At 42.7% G+C, this 19851-nt stretch overlaps 1 protein-coding gene across 5 annotated transcripts in view; it reads right to left on the bottom strand.

Moving 5' to 3' along the window:
- The window catches only part of LOC146796486 (acyl-coenzyme A synthetase ACSM3, mitochondrial-like), a 411246-nt gene that overhangs the window by 87387 nt on the left and 304008 nt on the right, over positions 1 to 19851 (bottom strand). For 2 of the 5 annotated variants that reach the window (XM_085629091.1, XM_085629092.1), the window contains exon 8: positions 18220 to 18343. The exons of the other annotated variants lie outside the window; for them this stretch is intronic. In XM_085629091.1, the coding sequence (XP_085485217.1) occupies positions 18220 to 18343 (124 nt within the window). The remainder of the gene's footprint in view (positions 1 to 18219; positions 18344 to 19851) is intronic. 5 annotated transcript variants of the gene reach the window in all.

Raw genomic sequence — 19851 nt, 5'->3', positions numbered from 1 at the left:
GAAAACCAAAGTGGCCAGTGTGTTCCATTCTGCAAGTCTCTGGCCTGGTCATGTACAAAAGATGGAGGTTAGGGAGCTTTTCCAGGCTGTGGATGTGAATTGCTGACGTTCCTGAGAAGGGAGGGAGGGAGCACTTTCCCAGGTCTTACGGACTCTCACATATGTATGTGCGTCTATATTCCTAATTGGTTTGCTGTTTTGCATTCCTAGTTTTTTTCACTTCAAAATTGCATCTCTATGTGCTCCACCTGTTGGGACTCCCGTGGTTCCCAGCAACAAATTCTCATATTGGCTAGAGGGGCTTAAATAGGCATCTCAGATGTGAAGCAATTCCCCAGTTCCCTGAAGCCTGGCCTACTTTACTTTATTTGGGAACTTGCATGCCTTGGCTCCCCCCAAACGTAGCACAACTTGGCTTTACTTTCTTTTTAACCAATGGCTGAGGTACATCTTCTTCCATGTGTGGTAAATATTCTTTGTTACCTAATACTGAATTTCATACGGAATCTTAAGTAAAGTAAAATAGCTCAAAATAACAAGAGGCAGAATCCGTGGTATAAGAGATTTTCTAAATGGGCTTTATTCCATCAAAAATGGCCGACTCGAGTCGCGGCCTTCAGGTTCCGTCACCACGAGGGTTCAGGAAGTGAAGTACAAACTTTATTGACAGACATGTATTTTTATAATAAGTACATTACAATGAAACGAATGTAGAAGGCGTAACATTTGATAAGAAAAGTGACAAAACAGGTACGTAATCGAAACTAGGCGTAATAAGGAGCGAAAAGAAACATGATTGGCTCTGGTTATCTTACATAGGTGGATCTATACGATAATACTTAACATAGATGCGTGCGCAGCAGTATGACGTGTGATTGACGTGCAACTAGGGGGTGAAGGGGACTTGACGTTTAGCTTTACATGTGGAGACGAGAAGTCTGGGGGGTCAAGTCAACCTAATCCCAAATCATATCTAACATCCTATGTTTAGAGAACTATGTTATCCACAAGAAGAGACTCTCGGACAGAATCTATTCTATACTGACTGTGTGCGTGTACAAGCGTCTAAGTGTCTATATGAGATGCGAGGGGGTAGGAATATTCCATGGTAACAGGGCTATGAATCACTTGCATGAGGACAGAGAAACCGGGCCTTTTGCTTGGTAACTGGAGGAATGTTTACTTAAGCTACTAGGCAGGAATGCATCGGCTGAGGGGGAAGCAGATAATTCGAAGGTGAAATACAGCTTCTTGGCAGGCAGACGAAAACTGGCCGAGGCAGGCACCGTTAGCTGCACAGAGAATGAGACAAAGTTCATGGTCACAGATGCGAGCTCAAGCTGAAGCTGTCAGAGACAGAGAGCAGGGAAGGCTTTGAGGACAGAATCGGGCCTACTTGCCTGAACTGTAAAAATGGAGTAACTTAGCCATATAAAGTCGGTGGCCTTTCATACTTAGGAATCGAATATCCAGCCCATCGATGGCGGATCTGACAGAGAACATGTTGACGGTGGACGCACATATGTTTGCGTTTTGGAAACTGGAACTGGAGAGAACATACATGTCCTTGTGACATGCACATAGAACCGTTGGGGTCCAAGATAGGGGACATAACTGATTAGGAAAATCCACATTTCCACATTCCCTCCTTGTCCCCTACTTGCCCTTCAAGAGATATCAATCTTCATCATTCCATCTATTTGCTCATGGAGCATCATTTCTTCTTCCTTCTTCTTCCGGTATTTTGAACGAAAACCTTGATGTGTAATACACGATGTGGCACACAGACCACAAATCGCTGGTCCACATTGCAGGCATAAACAACAACTGAAGAGCATAAGAAGGCCAATACCTAGGAAGGATAGAACTCTCCATCCCCAGGCTGATATCACACTCCAAAACCACCCGGACCACGTCCAAGTGCCTGGATTTTCGTGTATCTGGCTTACAATCTTATGAAGGCGTGTTATAGCTTTATATACAGATGGCGAATTTTCTGGTATGAATATGCAGCAGCTGGATCCGATGACCCTGCAAGCTCCGCCCCTATCGGCCAGGATGACGTCAAGGACAAGACGATTCTGGAGAACAACAATTCTCATCACTGATTGTTCCTCTGTCAGATTGCCTAGGGCGGCTATAGTCTCGTTTACTACAGCTTCGAGAGTCTTGGTGAGTCTGCGTATCAGCTTACTATTTGATACGGTACCTATATAGGGAAAGATACCTTTATTGAAATCTACATACTTGTCCCATGCCGTCTCAGTATAATCGACAACTGGGAGATCTCTACGCTCTCTTTTGTGTACTAAATGAACATTTCGATAATAATCAGGGGGAGCTAGGAAAACAGGTGGCAGAAGGAATGCTATGTAACAGGTACCATCCCAATCTAGAGGCAGAAGCATATATGCCGTCTGACCACATATAAAGTAAGAATGGCGAGAAGCTCTAAATGACGATTTACCTTGATCACTATATTCTATTGTAGTAACGCATTGGCTATGGCCCATATGTATGGAACCAACTTTTCTCACACATAATTCACCCTTAACTGGAAATACTGACATAGTGGGCAGAATTAGTTCAACTTCGGATTTGACATTCAAAATCATAAGATTAGGTGTAAAATTACCTAATTTATACACTTCATTTTCTAGATCAGTTCCTGTTCTACTGGGTCGACCCTCCTTATTAGGGTGACAGACTTTGAATAAAACTAGATTCAGATTTCCCCATATCCAATGTTGCTGATAAACTGCTGTGTCTGGGTCTATGGAATTTAATAAACTAAACCATGCTCCACAGGAGCCATTGTGTGTGAACGGATGTGGAAAGAAAGGCAGAACTCCTTTGTTATTCTGATAGGGAGGGAGTCGGCCACACACCCAACAATTGGTGGCATTACTGGTCTGATGGGAATGATGTAACATGCTAATGAAGGTGTTATTGCGCAGCGCAAGTCTATAAGACAATTCATGCGGAGGTAAGTCACTAAAAGAATGTTCAGCAGCAACATTATAAACATGTCTAGAAATAGGGTAATATATGTGCAACAACATACTTGTAATAATTATCAAAAGACTTAATAAAAACAAAATTAATAATGTCACTATGCAGTGGCTACGCAGTGATTTACAATACGCCTGTCGTTTCAACATTTTTCCGGTATTTCCTCTACTTAGGTCCAGGGGATACATGTCAGAGACAATTCAACCGCTTCACCTTGGAGAGGACTTAAACAATCAAATTGCTCGACGTCCTAGGCCTTAACTTAACTTTGTAAAGTTCGCTTTCAGTTTTTTCCACCAAAGGAAGTTTTGAATCAGTCTGTGAGGGAGTGCAGGGCACAGTGTCTATATCTGAAGGTAGTCCATGAAATTTTTTTATGTGACTTGAATGAATCCAACCTTTGCGTCCCTCGATCTTCACGGCTGTTCTTGTGGTCAACAGGACCAACTTGGGTGCTTTCCACCTAGGCTCCAGTTGATTTCTCCTGTCGAAATTTCTCACAAAGACAAGATTACCCGGAACAACGTCATGGGGTTTCGCCTCAGTGTTGTCGGGAAAAGCTGCAGCTACCTGTGAACGAGAAGATTGTAGTGCAGACATCAAAGAAGCCAAGTAATCTGTCAGCATATTACAGTCAATATCAGTTATTTTGCGTGGTATAGGCGTCCCCCACATATTCGGCGGTCTACCGAAGATCACCTCATACGGGGATAGCCCTGTTCTAGAGTGTGCTACCATTCTCATGTAAAAGAGTGCAACTGGTAATGCTACTATCCAGTCGACACCTTTCTCTCTACATATTTTGGACAGTCTGATTTTCAGTGTCTGGTTATGTCTTTCTACGAGACCTGCTGCCTCGGGATGTCGGACACAGTGGAATTTCCACTGATAACCTAACAGAAGTGAAACGTGTTTCATTAATTCGGATGAGAACGGCTGGCCGTTATCTGAGTAGACAACACGTGGTAAACCGTATCGTGGGAAGAATTCTCGAACCAACTGTTTGGCAGTAGTCGGGGCAGTGTAATCTGAAACCGGGTACGCCTCTGTCCAACGGGACAGAGCGCAAACAACTACGAGAACATATTTGAATCCTCGACATCGTTCCATCTGGATATAATCCATCTGTAGGACTTCAAAAGGGTGATCAGGAGGCTGAAATCCACCCTGTTCTACGGGAACACTTTTTCCTGGGTTGAACTGGCAGCAGATCATACAGGTACGGACCTTTTGTTTGGCTGCTGCTCGTAAATGCTTATTAAACCAAATGTGTTGAATGCTGTCTAGCATAGCTTTCTCTCCTAGATGTGCTGGACTATGTATAGTGTTAATTATGGCTTGGACCATTGAATCAGGAAGGAACCATACAGACTTTTCCTTCATCATCCATCCTTGGTCCGTTTGGATCCCTCCTAATTCAGTCCATTTCTTTATTTCGTCTGGTGTAGCATGTGTCTGTATGTCAATTACGTCAAGAGTAGGATCTTTAACTGTCATACAATGTGTCGGTGTCGGGACTATTGTCTTTGTCATATCGGGGGTTTGAGTTTGAGCAGTCAGTTTAGCTGTTCTGTCGGCTAGATCATTGCCTTGGGAAATGGTATCAGTAACTTTTGTATGGGCTTTACATTTCATAATTGATATTGCAGTGGGTAGATGTATTGCATCTAATAATGCATGAATGAGGGGTCCGTGCTGAATGTGGGCACCGTGAGAAGTTAAATAACCTCTCTCTCGCCACAGCACGCCGAAGTCATGTACAACTCCGAATGCATAACGTGAATCAGTGTATATGTTGACTTTTTTATCCGTGGCTTGAATACAGGCTTGTGTCAGAGCGATGAGCTCTGCGGCTTGAGCTGACAAAGTATTTATACGATTAGTTTCAACAACTTCAGTATCGGTTGTGACTGCATAAGCGGCTACTAACTCTCCTGTACTTGTTCTCATGCATGAACCATCGACATAAAATGTCAGGTCTGGTTCTGACAATGGAACATCGGTCAAGTCTTGTCTGGGTTTTGTCGTTACAGTAATGACTTCAATACAGTCATGGGCTAGTGGGTCTGTTCCGATTACTGGCAAAAGTGTGGCAGGATTCAATGTGTTACAGCGTCTTATTTCTATATGCGGCTGAAACAGTGTCAGTTCATACCCTGTAAGTCGTGCTACGGTCAAGTGTTGTGTTTGTGTTCTATTTACAAGAACCTCTACTGCGTGTGGTACTTGAACTGTCAATGGATGTCCTAATACTATGGCATCGCTTTGTCTGATTGCTAAAGCTGTCGCTGCTACTGATTTTAGGCATGCAGGCAAAGCCTGAGCTACTGGATCTAATGTACTAGAAAAATAAGCACATGGTTTGTGTGCTCCTGCTTGTTCCTGTGTGAGTACTGACAAAGCAGTACCCTCGCGTTCTGTAACAAAGAGTGTAAACTGTTTTCTGTAACATGGTGTTGCTAAAACTGGTGCTTGACATAAAGCTTTCTTTAGGCTTTCAAAAGCTTGTGTATGTTCCTGAGTCCAAGGGAGAACAGTCGATGTGGCTGCCTCCTGGGTTGTCAACTGAATGAGTGGTTTTGCTAGGAATGCATATTGCGGGATCCACTGTCTACAATATGAAGTGAGGCCTATGAAAGCCCGCACCTCCTTTTGTGTCTTAGGTATTGGCATGGTAACTATCAACTGAATACGGTCGGGTGTAAGCTGCCTTCCCTCCTTGTCCAGCGAGTGTCCAAGATAAACAACTCGCTGGACACAGAATTGCAGCTTAGAAGGGGAAACCTTGTGTCCTTTTTCGGCTAGAAATTGTAAAACTGTCAGTGACGCTTTTTCACATTCAGCTTCGCTTCTTGCGGTGATCAGCAGATCATCGACGTATTGAAACAGAGCCGTGTTAACTGGCATGTGGATACTGTCAAGTTCTCGTTTCAATGCTTGGCTATAGATGCTGGGGCTTTCTGTAAATCCTTGAGGTGCGCGTGAGAATTTAAAGCTACGTCCATTTAAACTAAATCCGAACAAATATTGGCTTTCCGGATCTATTGGGACACTGAAGAAGGCATTCTTGAGATCGATTACAGTAAAGAATGTCGCTTCGGAATCAATAGCTGTCAGTAATGACGAGATATCTGGGACCACAGGGAATTGTGGCACAATGCATTTGTTTAATTCGCGCAGGTCAATAACCAATCGATATACTGGCGGGGCCTTCGGATCTGTTCGTTTAAGAATCGGTATTATCGGTGAATTACATATATTGGAGTCTGTTTCCACAACTACTCCTTGGGCAATGAGCTCGTCAATGATTTGTAGTAAAGCCACTACAGCATCTGGTGGTAACTTGTATTGTCGCATTCGTGGTAGCACCACTCCTGCCTTTAGCGTGACTCGATATGGTGTAATATTCATGCAACCAACATCAGTAGGGCCTTGTGCCCATAGACGTGTAGGTAAAGTCTGTAATCGGGGATCCATGTCTCTAGATACATAGTGACCTTTAAAATCACGTAAAAACAATCTTACTCCTTCCGGAGAACAACATATTATAGCTCCTAGGGCTTTTAACGTTTTTATTCCTAATAGGTTTTCTGGACATGATTTAGTAAGCAATAAATCTGTAGTTCGGGTCAGAGGTCCTATCGTGAGTGGCAGAGGCTGTGACACTTCATTAACAATAGGTTTGCCTGAAAAACCAAGGGAAATATTTTGAGAGCCTGAGAGGGGTGCCCCTGGAACTTCACTACGTTTTATAGTTGTTCGACTTGCCCCTGTATCGAGTAAGAATTTTCTATCCTGACCTAATAATTCACTATGTACATAAGGTCCTTCTTGATCTACAGGAATCTCGATAAGCGGTAAGTCAACTTCCCTCTCTAGGCTGGTTCATGCGTAACGCTGATACTCAGGATATTCATACTGTGCAGTCTGATACATTTGTCGTGTTGTGGTTTGTGTGGCAGTAGCAGGCAACGGTGGTGCAGCTGGCACAAACTGTATTGGCTGTTGTGCGGCTGGCATGGCCTGGGAATGCGGCATAGCTCCTTGTTCATTCTGATCTTGTCTATGTGGCCGTGATCTTTCTTGTGTTTTACCTATGGCGATATTATGTTTTAGAACTGGACAATCGTGTACGTAATGACCTGGCTTTTTGCAATAATTGCATGTTCCTTTTACCGGTCCTGCTGAATCGGACTGTGTCGTACCCTTTCTATGTCCTTCAGCCGGTACTGTCTGAGACACTAGCATTTTCATTTTTGTATCTTTCATGCGTCTTTGTTCGTGTTCTTGTTCATCTCTAATTCTATTGTGATGATACTGTAACATTTGTAGCATTTGCGACGGAGTGTTACTTTGCCAGGTACTCTCGAATTTCAATATTCTATTCTTTACTGGAGGTAAAGCATTTTCTACTAATTTTGTCACAAATAAATGTGGATACGACTCACTACTTGTTTTTATACCACTATTTATTCCAAAACATTTTTCAAATCGGGCATAATAGTCACTTGTGTCTTCATCGTGCTTTTGTTTACAGGCCGTGATTGCACCCCAATCTTCCTTTTTCGTAGTTAATAAACGTGGCAGTACTTGTACTAGTAGACCTGGTAATGCTTTGACTTTATCCCCGAGCCCTGAACCTGCAGCTCGGGCCTTTTCTTCCGTTTCTAATGCTGTCCAATCTATCTTTTGGTCTCCCACTTCCCACTCTTTTTCTTTCAGTTTTTCATAAATGCCAGCAGGTAAGAGCACCTTTAATATCGTCATAATATCAGGATAGGTATACTCTCCCATCAGCAACATGTCCTTAATTTCTCGGTGGAAACCCGCTGGGTCTTTGTCATGACTTGGTACTACTTTCTTCATTTCTAACAATTCAATTTTTGATATGGGTGTGTATACAAACACACGGTGAAACTCGTTGTCTTCGCCTTTTATTGGGTGCACTTCTCGTAAGGGATTTTGTCTATCCATATAATACGGCGTTCCTTCTCTGCGAGGCAGCGAGAAAGAATCCGGACTTACAAAAAGGACATACTGTTTACGTGACACTAATATTTCTTTAATTAACTTGTTACCAGAACCTCTCCATCTGTTCGTGAGTAGTTCCGTTAATATATCAGGTAAAGGACCAGGGTCAGCATGTTGGTTCTTATATAGTATAAGAAGCTGCTGAATCATATAGATTCCAGCTAAACGTTGTTCATCTGTACTAAGGTTAAAAAACGTGTGTGCTAAGGTCTCATCACCGTATTTTTCAGGACTATCAATCCAGTGAACAGCTGATCTGGCTAATTCTTGCTCATCCATGGAATCGAGGAGGTGGTAACCCCTTCGTTCTCGTAGTATTTTATCTGCGGCTTGAAACGAATGTTCAGGAGACTTCAGATTTATTACAGGCGTCGGATACGTTCTGCTATTATTTGGACATACAGAGTGTATGGGATCAGAAAAACATCTAGTATTTTCACAGGATCTTCCTCTGCCTACATATGCTATGGTTTCTGACTGTCTTGCGGAATTCCCTGATTCGGACACTTCATCTTGCTCGAACTCGTCTGTTCCCAATCTCTCTTCATGAATACGCTCTATTTCTTTACGGATTTTTCGGCACATGGCTATTATACAATTTTTCTTATCGTGTCTCCCTTCTGATATATTCTGGCTCCATCTTGTAAGAGTAAGCATTGTATTCGGGTCTACCCCCGGTCGGTCTTGATTTCTGATCACACAGTTTATGAGGAAACGTAGCAGTTCCCCCTGTATCTCTACTTTCTGGAATTCCATAGCTCTGTTAATACATCCTGGATCTCGTCCTGTTTGAACAAAATGATATATGTTATCTAGATGCGTAGTCATTCCTGGTAACCTCGCTAAATACTCTGCGGCTCGCCTGATACGTAATGATGCCAGGACCATTTCATCCTCTTTACCAACCACCGGGTCATATCTACAATTTACAAGGAGTTCTTTAAGCGTACGTTCACTTACGAACTTGGGTGTACGTGAATGTGCTGATTCTTGAAAAACAAGTTTATTTATTCTGGGCGGTGTAAAGGTACTGCTAGCACCTCCCGTGGCCCCATCTGGGGCGTCGGGTGTGAATGGGTTCGTCGAACGTGACACAGCAACTATGGGCGTCGATACCACTGTAGAATCGATTGCGGAGACAGATGCGGAAACAGATGTGCTTGCCGAAGCTTGCGTCGGGACTTGCTGTTGCACGGGGACAGATACCTGATCCTGACGTTGAACCCCTCCGCCAGACGGTCTATGTGGTGTGGGGTTAGCATACTCGGGAGCTGCGTCGTCTAGATATGAGGAAAGAAAAACATCTTCTGCGGTTCTGGGATGCCCTTTTGGATGTACCCTAATTGGAAATAATGGGGGTGGCAAGTCTTTTGGCGTCTCTGGAACAGCCTTAGGTAGTCCTTCGGCTAGGAGGGGGTACATACCACTCATAAGAGCGTTTCTTTGTCTATCTACTTGTTCTGATTTCACTCGGATACCTTCCTCGATTAATAGATTCTCTTGAACTTTATTTGAACTTTCTTTACTCCTCTCTTCCTGTCTACGTGCTTTTTCTGTACGTCTATGAGATTCTTTACGCCATAATTCAACGGCGTCTTTCTGTGACTGTCTGACCTTTCTTTTCCATAACTCTTCTTCCACTTTCATGATGCACTCTGCATCCCAGGTTCCCGCTGCGGGCCACCTTTGACTTTCCGGCAATCCCTTGGTATAATCTACCCATAGATCAAGAAACAATATGGCATCTAAGCCATGCTTATGGTACATGAAATGCCCTGGGGTGTCCCTAGGAGGAATAGGAACTGCTTCTTCGAGCACCCCTTTTCTGGTAGTAATCTGTCTTAACCTCGAGAAGAGCGGCATTTCGACAACTGATCTGATACTTACTCTTGAATTCACTTAATACGGAAAACACAATAATGAACGGTGAACAATGAACAATCATTCATACCACAATATGCAAGACATTTGAACACTTTAAACATTAAACATTAAACATTTTAAAAATGACCGACGATGATGACAGTCTGCATAACTAATCACCAAGCAGAATTCTTGACAAAAACTGAATACTTCGGAATACTTGATATACTGCTAAACAGTACATATACACTGCTAAACAGTGCAGACCGGATTTGTGTACCCAAATCCGTCTTGACCGGCACAACCTATGTGCGCGTCAACACGCCTCCCCGGCGATGGTACTCACCGAGTAGCTCCTTGAAACGGAAGGCCTCAGAGAATGGACTGGACTCGACGACTGCGGACATCGGACCTTTTGGACATCGGGACTTCGAAAACCTGGTGGGCCTCTGTATACCTCGGATCTTGCTCTCTCAGCTAGGCTCTGGTCGGGATACTTCGCACTTCTCACCGCCTCGTCTGGGTTGATCGCAGCCTCAGTCGCCCCCGCTTGACCGGAGGGAGCTTACAGGAAATCCTGCTGGTACGCGTTTATGGTCCGTCCAGCTGTGGCAGGAGACCGGGCCTGCAACGCACCGCCGGCGCGTGAGATGAGAAAGTGTCCCTGTTCGGGCGCCATTATGTGGTAAATATTCTTTGTTACCTAATACTGAATTTCATACGGAATCTTAAGTAAAGTAAAATAGCTCAAAATAACAAGAGGCAGAATCCGTGGTATAAGAGATTTTCTAAATGGGCTTTATTCCATCAAAAATGGCCGACTCGAGTCGCGGCCTTCAGGTTCCGTCACCACGAGGGTTCAGGAAGTGAAGTACAAACTTTATTGACAGACATGTATTTTTATAATAAGTACATTACAATGAAACGAATGTAGAAGGCGTAACATTTGATAAGAAAAGTGACAAAACAGGTACGTAATCGAAACTAGGCGTAATAAGGAGCGAAAAGAAACATGATTGGCTCTGGTTATCTTACATAGGTGGATCTATACGATAATACTTAACATAGATGCGTGCGCAGCAGTATGACGTGTGATTGACGTGCAACTAGGGGGTGAAGGGGACTTGACGTTTAGCTTTACATGTGGAGACGAGAAGTCTGGGGGGTCAAGTCAACCTAATCCCAAATCATATCTAACATCCTATGTTTAGAGAACTATGTTATCCACAAGAAGAGACTCTCGGACAGAATCTATTCTATACTGACTGTGTGCGTGTACAAGCGTCTAAGTGTCTATATGAGATGCGAGGGGGTAGGAATATTCCATGGTAACAGGGCTATGAATCACTTGCATGAGGACAGAGAAACCGGGCCTTTTGCTTGGTAACTGGAGGAATGTTTACTTAAGCTACTAGGCAGGAATGCATCGGCTGAGGGGGAAGCAGATAATTCGAAGGTGAAATACAGCTTCTTGGCAGGCAGACGAAAACTGGCCGAGGCAGGCACCGTTAGCTGCACAGAGAATGAGACAAAGTTCATGGTCACAGATGCGAGCTCAAGCTGAAGCTGTCAGAGACAGAGAGCAGGGAAGGCTTTGAGGACAGAATCGGGCCTACTTGCCTGAACTGTAAAAATGGAGTAACTTAGCCATATAAAGTCGGTGGCCTTTCATACTTAGGAATCGAATATCCAGCCCATCGATGGCGGATCTGACAGAGAACATGTTGACGGTGGACGCACATATGTTTGCGTTTTGGAAACTGGAACTGGAGAGAACATACATGTCCTTGTGACATGCACATAGAACCGTTGGGGTCCAAGATAGGGGACATAACTGATTAGGAAAATCCACATTTCCACACATGTTGTGAGCCTTTGGTGTCAGTCTACTTGCATTAAGTAATGTGTTACATCTTTGTTTTGTCTTTTTTTCAAACGATATTCCCTTCTTCCTCTAATATAGCTCTTATCAGGTCTGTGGTCTACCGATCTGGGCCACATTCTCCTAGCCCTTTGTTTTTATCTGCTATTTGCCTTCTGAGTTTGCCACCTGCAGAGAGATCCCCTATTCTCTGCATTCAATTGAAACCTGTGCCTGGTCCCCAACACGATAAAAAAAGTCACTGTTTCTGAGTCCAGTCATTGCCATCTGTCTTCAGATCCTGGTCTCAAACTCTGCCAGCCACAAGCCTCCCAATTAAAATCCACACAAATTTTTCTCACTTGGTGTCTGGTGGTGTTTTAATTTCAGGGTCACTTACACAGGCCTAGCTTGCTCCCTCTTGAAGCACTGGCAATGCACTGCCTCAGCCGCCCCCCAGTACTAACACTCTCTCTTTTTGTCCCACAGACCCTGTCACGCCTTCTTTTCATGCCCACTTTCAGGCTGCGAAGAGCAAGTTGGATGGGGTATATTTAATTTCTCTGCCCTCGAAGATTATCGGGTCTAGGCTGCAAGAACTGGGCACCATTGCCTGTTTTACCTTCTTTTTAGAGTAACCATGGGTTGGCCACTTTTTTTACTAGCCCATCTGAATGAAAATCCTCATCATCAGAATTACTTCATTGCGACCACCAGGGCCAATACATTTCAAATAGAAATTAAATACACAATAAATATTTAAAAACAATACATGTACAACGTTACAGGTTCTTGTTTTATATAATTTACAGCCAGTAGCAATACAATAAGTCAAAAAATATCAAGAACCTGCACATAAAAAGATGTTTGGTTCAGAGCATGTCAATAAAATTTACCACCATTACATAGAAAAATGAATAAAACAAGCAAAAGGAATAAAACAGGGTGGAGAACAGGCTAAATGTAATTTTCTGTGGAGTACCCACATTGCACCAAGAAACTTGGCTACTGGGATAGAAAACATTAGGCTGCAATCTGCCCTCAGGATGCGAAGGGCAACAGAATAGCTACATACACTCAGGCATCTGCAAATGGGTAGCCAGATTTTACACGGTTGAGCATAAGCTGGAAAGGCAAAGAAAATATGTTTGATCCTCTCCACTGTAGGGGAACAGATGGGGCATGCATCAGTGGCCCCACCTCACCACTTAGTTGTAAATGCTCTCAGCGTAAGAGTGCCCACTCTAAACTGGACTACAACAATAGGGCAACCCACTATCCCCCAAGCAATTGGGTATGTTCAATAACAAAGCATAAGTAATCCTTGAGGATTCATTCACCTTTTCACCATAGTGAACACAATTCCACAGAACTCTGATAGGGTTTTTATCACAACAAATTATTTTTTATGCTAGAATTAATCTCTTAACATGTTCAATAAATTCCATTGATAGAACATTGATCATATCATGTATGGCAACTGAATAACTACTGTCTCATTCTATATAACATATACAGTAGTGTATGACACATTTTTGTACACAAACATATGGGCAGTATAGACAATCAGCCATATATTGAAATCAATTTGTTCATGAAAGTATAATTCAAAAGAACATCCACTGATAATTGTATATACAAAAGAAGTGTCGTTGCGTCGACGTTTCGGTCTCAAACTCGGAAAATCTAATCCACAAGACCATCCACAGGACATATGTTGCACCATGAATTCATAAAGACGTCAGGTATTTAAGACCTGTCCTCAGTAACAGTGTCCTTCTGCAAATTTAACACTGAATAACGAAGCCTGCAGCTTAGTCTGCACCATTAATTTCAAAAACGTGTTTTCTCCGTCGCTCACTCGACAAACAGACGGTCTGTTTTCAGCACCGGTAAGCAGATTGATATTAGAAACACCTCATAACTCTGCCCCATACAAAACAGACCCCCAAAGTATATGCAGAACAATATTCTTTGTGTAATTGCCCCGTGAGTTGTTTGAGCTTTAGAGCGGCTTTAACATGGGGTATCCATGACATACGCCCACTGAACATAACTTTCAAATAGGAGAAAGAATCCTCCGTCTCAAGGGGTGCCCCCCAGGACAATATTCTTCCTAAAAGATTTATGGAGATTAAACAAAATCAACTTAGTTTTGGTAGTGTTGATCTCCAGACCACAGGCAAGGCAAAACTCCTCAATGCGATATATAGGAGCTTTTTTAACCCGCTCAGGGTCTTGGAGATCAGCAGCATGTCATCGGCAAATAATAAAATTGGAATTTTGGTTCAAGCCACTACAGGGGCATCTGCTTCAACCTGGGCTAGGAAGGAGATAATATCATTAATAAACAAGGTGAAAAGCATGGGAGCCGCTACACAGCCCTGGCATACGCCTCTAGGGAGTGGGATTTTATCAGTCAGCTTGTCCTGCTTCCTCCACCTAATACGTTAAAAAATGCTCTCATTAAGATGTATTCACAAGAACAAAAGAATCTTGGACATATTCATTGCAGTCAAGACCTGCCATAAGGTAGAACGTGGAACTAAATCAAAGGCGATTCTGAGCTCGACAAACATTCAGGTTGCCTTTGCCGGTAATGACGGTTCACCAGTAAATCAATAGAAAGCGGAAGGCCCGATCGATTGTAGAGATTTTGGCCCAAAAATCAGCTTGAAAAGGGCTGAGAATATCCATCTAGTGCATCCAATCCTAAAAATTGGCAAGGAGACAGCAGCAAAAGGCTTTTTGGACACAATCAATTAGGCTTGTTAGGGTGTGATCTGTCACCTTTTTTTTGGATGGATATTACAATAGTGCCTTACCATGACTCAGGGATGGGGGCCCCACCAGCAATGGCGATGGATGAGATGTAGCGGGCCCAAGGCTCAATATCAGACGAAAAAAAATGTCAGCTGGAACACCGTCCAGTCCTGCAGCTTTGCCCCTTGCAGTAGCCAACAGAGATTCATCCACATCCCGGGTTCCTCAGCATACATAGATATAGCTGTATACATCCTCACACATGGTTATTATATGGGTTCACGGTTTATGACAGTATACTCATAAGTATACATGTAACTACTGGCAATGCTGGAGACAAATGTTGCATCAGGCACATTTCCTCAGTTTGCTTTGGAAAAATTAGAACTTCAAGAAAATTCCTACGTTTTCCTGACTGAAGAAAGCCAAAGGATCATGGTTCATGCATTGGTTACCTCCCAATTAGATTATGCTAATTGTCTCTACCTGGGGTTGCCAGTTCATCTGACCCACAGGCTACAGACGGTGCAGAATACAACTGCTAGGCTAATCTGTAGGGTCCCTTTTCGCCAGCATATCTCGCTGCATATGAGACAGCTACACTGGCTCACGGTGACTATGAGGATTGAGTTTAAGGCACTTATGCTGGCTGAGCCGACTTTGAGATCCAATCAGCAGCACCTTCTTACTGTCCCCCGTTTCACAAAAATGCGACAAGGAGGTAGGCCCTTCACAATCAGGATGCCCAAACTGTGGAACTCCCAGCCCAACCACCTGTGTGGGATATAGACGAAGCAGGATTTCAGAAAGGCTCTAAAAACCTGGGCAGGGGCAGTAGTATCTGGATTCTCAGTCTGGCTAGTCTGCTAGCGCCGTGACACCTATTCCGAGGTAACTGCACGCTTTATAAGCTGCCATTTCATTTTCATTTATTTAATTTCATTCCATGGATGCCACTCATTTACCGGCCAATTGATGTTGGTACATGAAAACATATTTTTGAGTGTTAATTCAGCACAGGCTTCAATGAACGCAGTGGATGCTATGTTATGATTCACTTCCTGTGCTCTTGTATCTGTTGTCTGCTTCTATGGTGCATACCTATGGGGTTTTTAATGTCTCCACAATTGCAAGGCAGGAACAGGTGGAGGAATTAGCACACCTGTGCCTGTGAGATGGTTGCTTGGTCACACCGGAGTCATGTTCCCTTTAGTTCATAGTTGGACACTAGTGGAGTGGTCCTATTTGGCTGACCCTTCTATTTCTTGTGATACCAATTCCTAGTTCACCTGAACTACCACCCTTTAGTAGTGTAGCTGTGTTTCTTGAGCTGACAATGTCTTGCAGTGCATCCTTATTTTCTGAGGTAGCACTATCTAGCAGTGTATACATGTTTCTTGAGCGGTCACTGTCTTGCAGCACATCCTTGTTTCTTGATGTATGTAGCACTGTTTAGCAGTGTTTACTTGTTTCTTGAGCTCACACTGATACAGTGTATCCTTATTTCCTGATGTATGGTGCACTGTTTACTAGTGTGACCTTGTTTCCTGGTGTATGTAGCACTGTATACTCTTTCCTTGAGCTGGCACTGTCTTGCAGTGCATCCTTGTTTTCTGATGTCTGTAGTACTGTTTTGCAGTTTAAACTTATATCTTGAGCTGGCACTGTCTTGCTGTGCATCCTTACTTCTGGATGTACTACTGTTCAACACTGTATGCATGTCTCTTGAGCTGGTACTGTCTTGCAGTGCATTCCTGTTTCCTGAGGTAGTACTGACTAGCAGTATATATTTGTTACTTGAGCTGGCACTGCTTTGCAGTGCATCCTTGTTGCCTGATGTATGTAGCACTGTCTAGCAGTGTATACGTGTTTCTTGAACTGCCACTGCCTTGCAGTGCATCCTTGTTTCCTGAAGTAGCACTGTCTAGCAGTGTATATGTATTTCTTGAGCTGACACTGTCTTGCAGTGCATCCTTGTTTCATGATGTATGTAGCACTGTCTAGCAGTGTATACTTGTTTCTTGAACTGCCACTGCCTTGCAGTGCATCCTTGTTTCATGATGTATGTAGCACTGTCTAGCAGTGTATACTTGTTTCTTGAGCTGGCACTACCTTCCAGTGCTTCCTTCTTTCCTATAGTTGTTTCTTGAGCTTGCACTGCTTTGCAGTGCATCCTTATTTCCTGATGTATGTTGCACTATTTAGCAGTGTATACCTATTTCTAAGAGATGTCAAAGTTTGTGATGCACCCTTGCTTTCTCAGCCAGCACCGTTTTGCAGTTCATCCTTATTTCATGAGCCAGCACTGTCTAGCCCTGTATCGTTTCCTTAGTTTTACATGTGTTGCAGTGTCTCCTTGTTTCCGGAACTATCACTGTTTAACAGTGTCTTGTTCCTCGAGCTAGAACTCTTCAGAGCATCCTTGTTCATTAACTTCCTCTACTTTAAGTGGATATTCCTGCCTGAGGTCTTGCCTTCCTTTCCATGCTTCCTTAGTTTACACTTTCAGTGTGTGGCTTTCTGCCAAGCGCTACCAATCTTTACTGTTAAGCACTATTCCTCTCTAGCTCTGTGTTTTTCATGACTATATGATAAGTTCCTAACCCTTGCCATTACTCCATTACTGCTCCTGTGTGAATGCCAGTATTTGTGGGTACAGCTGGCAACCTGGGCAGTGTTTCGTTACTGTTAGCTTTGCATATATTTCACAGTCCCAGTGAACATAAATATTGCTATCTGTAGGTCTTGCAAATTCTGGATGTCAGTTATTCTCATATGGAATTGCCTCTCAAGTATCTGCTCTTTATGGGCAGTAACTTTGTTAATTTGTGCAAGACTAACTTAATAGATCCCTTATCTCCTGAGGCTCCCGGGATTATCTCCTGCAACTCTTTTACCAATATTTCATTTATATCCATTGTCACACGTTCCTGACAGACCCTTGACAAACAAAGTGCAGATGATGTACAGCGTGGCCTTCCCCTACCCTTCAGCATGCAGTGCTGTCTTTTGTTTTTTTTGTGTTTTTAGCAAATGCACTGCACCTCTTTGGATGGTTTAAGTTATATTCACTGGTATCACTGTGATCTGGTCTTTCCAAGACATTTGCTGAGATACAAGAGGATAGTAACCGCTTAAATATCTCCAGAATATCTGGAGTTTTCCTCTGAACTATCCAGTTAGGTAAGTCAAGCTAAACAGCATCCTTTACATATTGTGTTTATGAAGTGAGAATTCTTGAGGCTGGTCTTTTATTTTTTTACTGTTACAAAGCTGGGTGGGTGGATCAAAGATCTACATTAATATTCCAGATGTACTGCTCAACTTAGAAAATTCCAAATAGCTAGTCGAACACTAGCGACTCCAGGACCAGCCATCCATTTGCCAAATGCCACAGATAACTCATATACACCGGTAGTAATCATTAGATTCGTAGTTTTAGTACAGTGGAAAATATTTGGTTTGTGGACATAAAGCAATGTGCATGAGAGAGCTGCTCCTGAAGTGGAACTCTAATGCATTATTGTAGTTGTGCTCGCCAGTAGCTCATGTCCTTCATTACAAGACAGAGACAGTAACCATGTTTGCTGTAACAAAGAATGTCTCTAGTTCTCTCTAGCTGCAGCTACTTTTTGGTGTAAAAATAAAGCATGCTTGCCATGTTCCAAAACAACACAATGAACACATACGGTCTCCGTCTGCCCGTAGCCTTCGTAAATGTCCAGTCCCGTCTGAGCTCTCCACTGTTCCACCACATGGGGGTTCAAGGGTTCGCCTCCTGCCAGACAGTGCTTCAAGCTCTTCGGCTTGTACCTAAATAGGGATTTTAAAAACAAGGCAGTCTTATGTGCGGTTGGTAGGAAGATTTCTTCCAGAGTTCTGTGCCACACGTGTTGTCCTGATAAAGACATGCAGGCTTTGTTGTGCGGTGACTGAGTTCGTAATTGGAGATGCATACATTTGATCCCACCTTGAGATAAAGTAGGAGTGCATCATATCTATGGGTAGCCAGCACTCAAATATATTTTAAGTTTTGTGTGATTAATGTACTAACAGGTAAAGATGGAGTACTGCTTAAATAAAGTGCTTCACGAATAACAGGTGCAGCTTATAAATGTGTGTTTAAATTGTGAGTAATGGAAAAATCTAATGTACTGATTTATTAGTGATTAGGGAAATTGATAGACATGAGATGATTTATTGTGAAACGAATGAAGTAAAATGTGCAAACTAAAGTTTAGGAGATTTAGGTGTAACAAATATGTTCACTTGAGAGTATTTGATTAATAATTCTTAATAGCTTTAACATTATAAATGTGTTATGAGATTTCATGTGTGATGCATTTATATTTTGTGCAGGTATTTGTAACCTAGTACACTTGCTAAAGTTAGCTATTAATTTGAGGCCTAAAGTGCATTTTAGTTTAACTTCATGTACCATTCTTTCTAGCCTAACGTTATGTTTCAGTGCAAGCTCACGTTGCAATCTCACTTTCTGATTGTGTTTAACCTTCACTATGAAATGTTTTGTTGCATTTTGTTTCCACTGCAGGTGTGGACCAAGCCTCATTAGTTAGCATAAAGGAGTTTTGTTTTAATAGATAGCAAGGTATGAGAAGAAGGAGCTGGCAGAGATAACTGCGGTAACAAGCAAGTAGAAGGGTTCCCATGGAGGAGGAGAAGAATGGCCAAGGCCGAACAAAGTTGTAACTTACTGATGTGGGAAAGGAGGTGGTAGTGTCCAATTTGTGATGGAGGACCGGGGAGTATCCTGGGAAGGAATCCTGTGGGATTGTATACCTTGAATCCAATTGATATTATGCTTTGCTTAGTGAGGGAGAGCATTCATTTTGTCTTTTCCCCTCTTTGGAGAGACATCTTAAGACTTCACTCTGCATATATGGCCTAATGCTACTTGCGCCAATGCTTGGAGTATTTCTACTGAAGACTACAGCAGCTGACACCTTTTTTCCCTATTCTGAAATGTAATTGTTAAAATAGTTGGTCCCTGTTAGAGTAGTATAGGGAAAAACAGGTCTAATGCTTTCTTTTGAAAACCGATTGATGCAATTTAACTCACAATTCTTTTTCCTCATTTTCTGTTTGACGATTAATGAACTGGTAGTATACTTCCTTGTGTATAGGGTAAATCTTTTCAGGAGATTTGATCAGGTTTTATGTTTTCTACTTCTATACTCTTATGCTGAGATTGGTCTATGCAAACTTATTTCTGAATTTATGACTAAAATCTTACTAATCCCATTTTAATGGTAGTCTGGTATGTATTGTGAGCCAATTGGTTGCACGGTTTTGTGATGACT

This window comes from Triturus cristatus, chromosome 10, assembly GCF_964204655.1.
Source record: "Triturus cristatus chromosome 10, aTriCri1.1, whole genome shotgun sequence".
NCBI lineage: Eukaryota > Metazoa > Chordata > Amphibia > Caudata > Salamandridae > Triturus > Triturus cristatus.
This window is presented reverse-complemented; position numbering and strand designations above follow the sequence as displayed.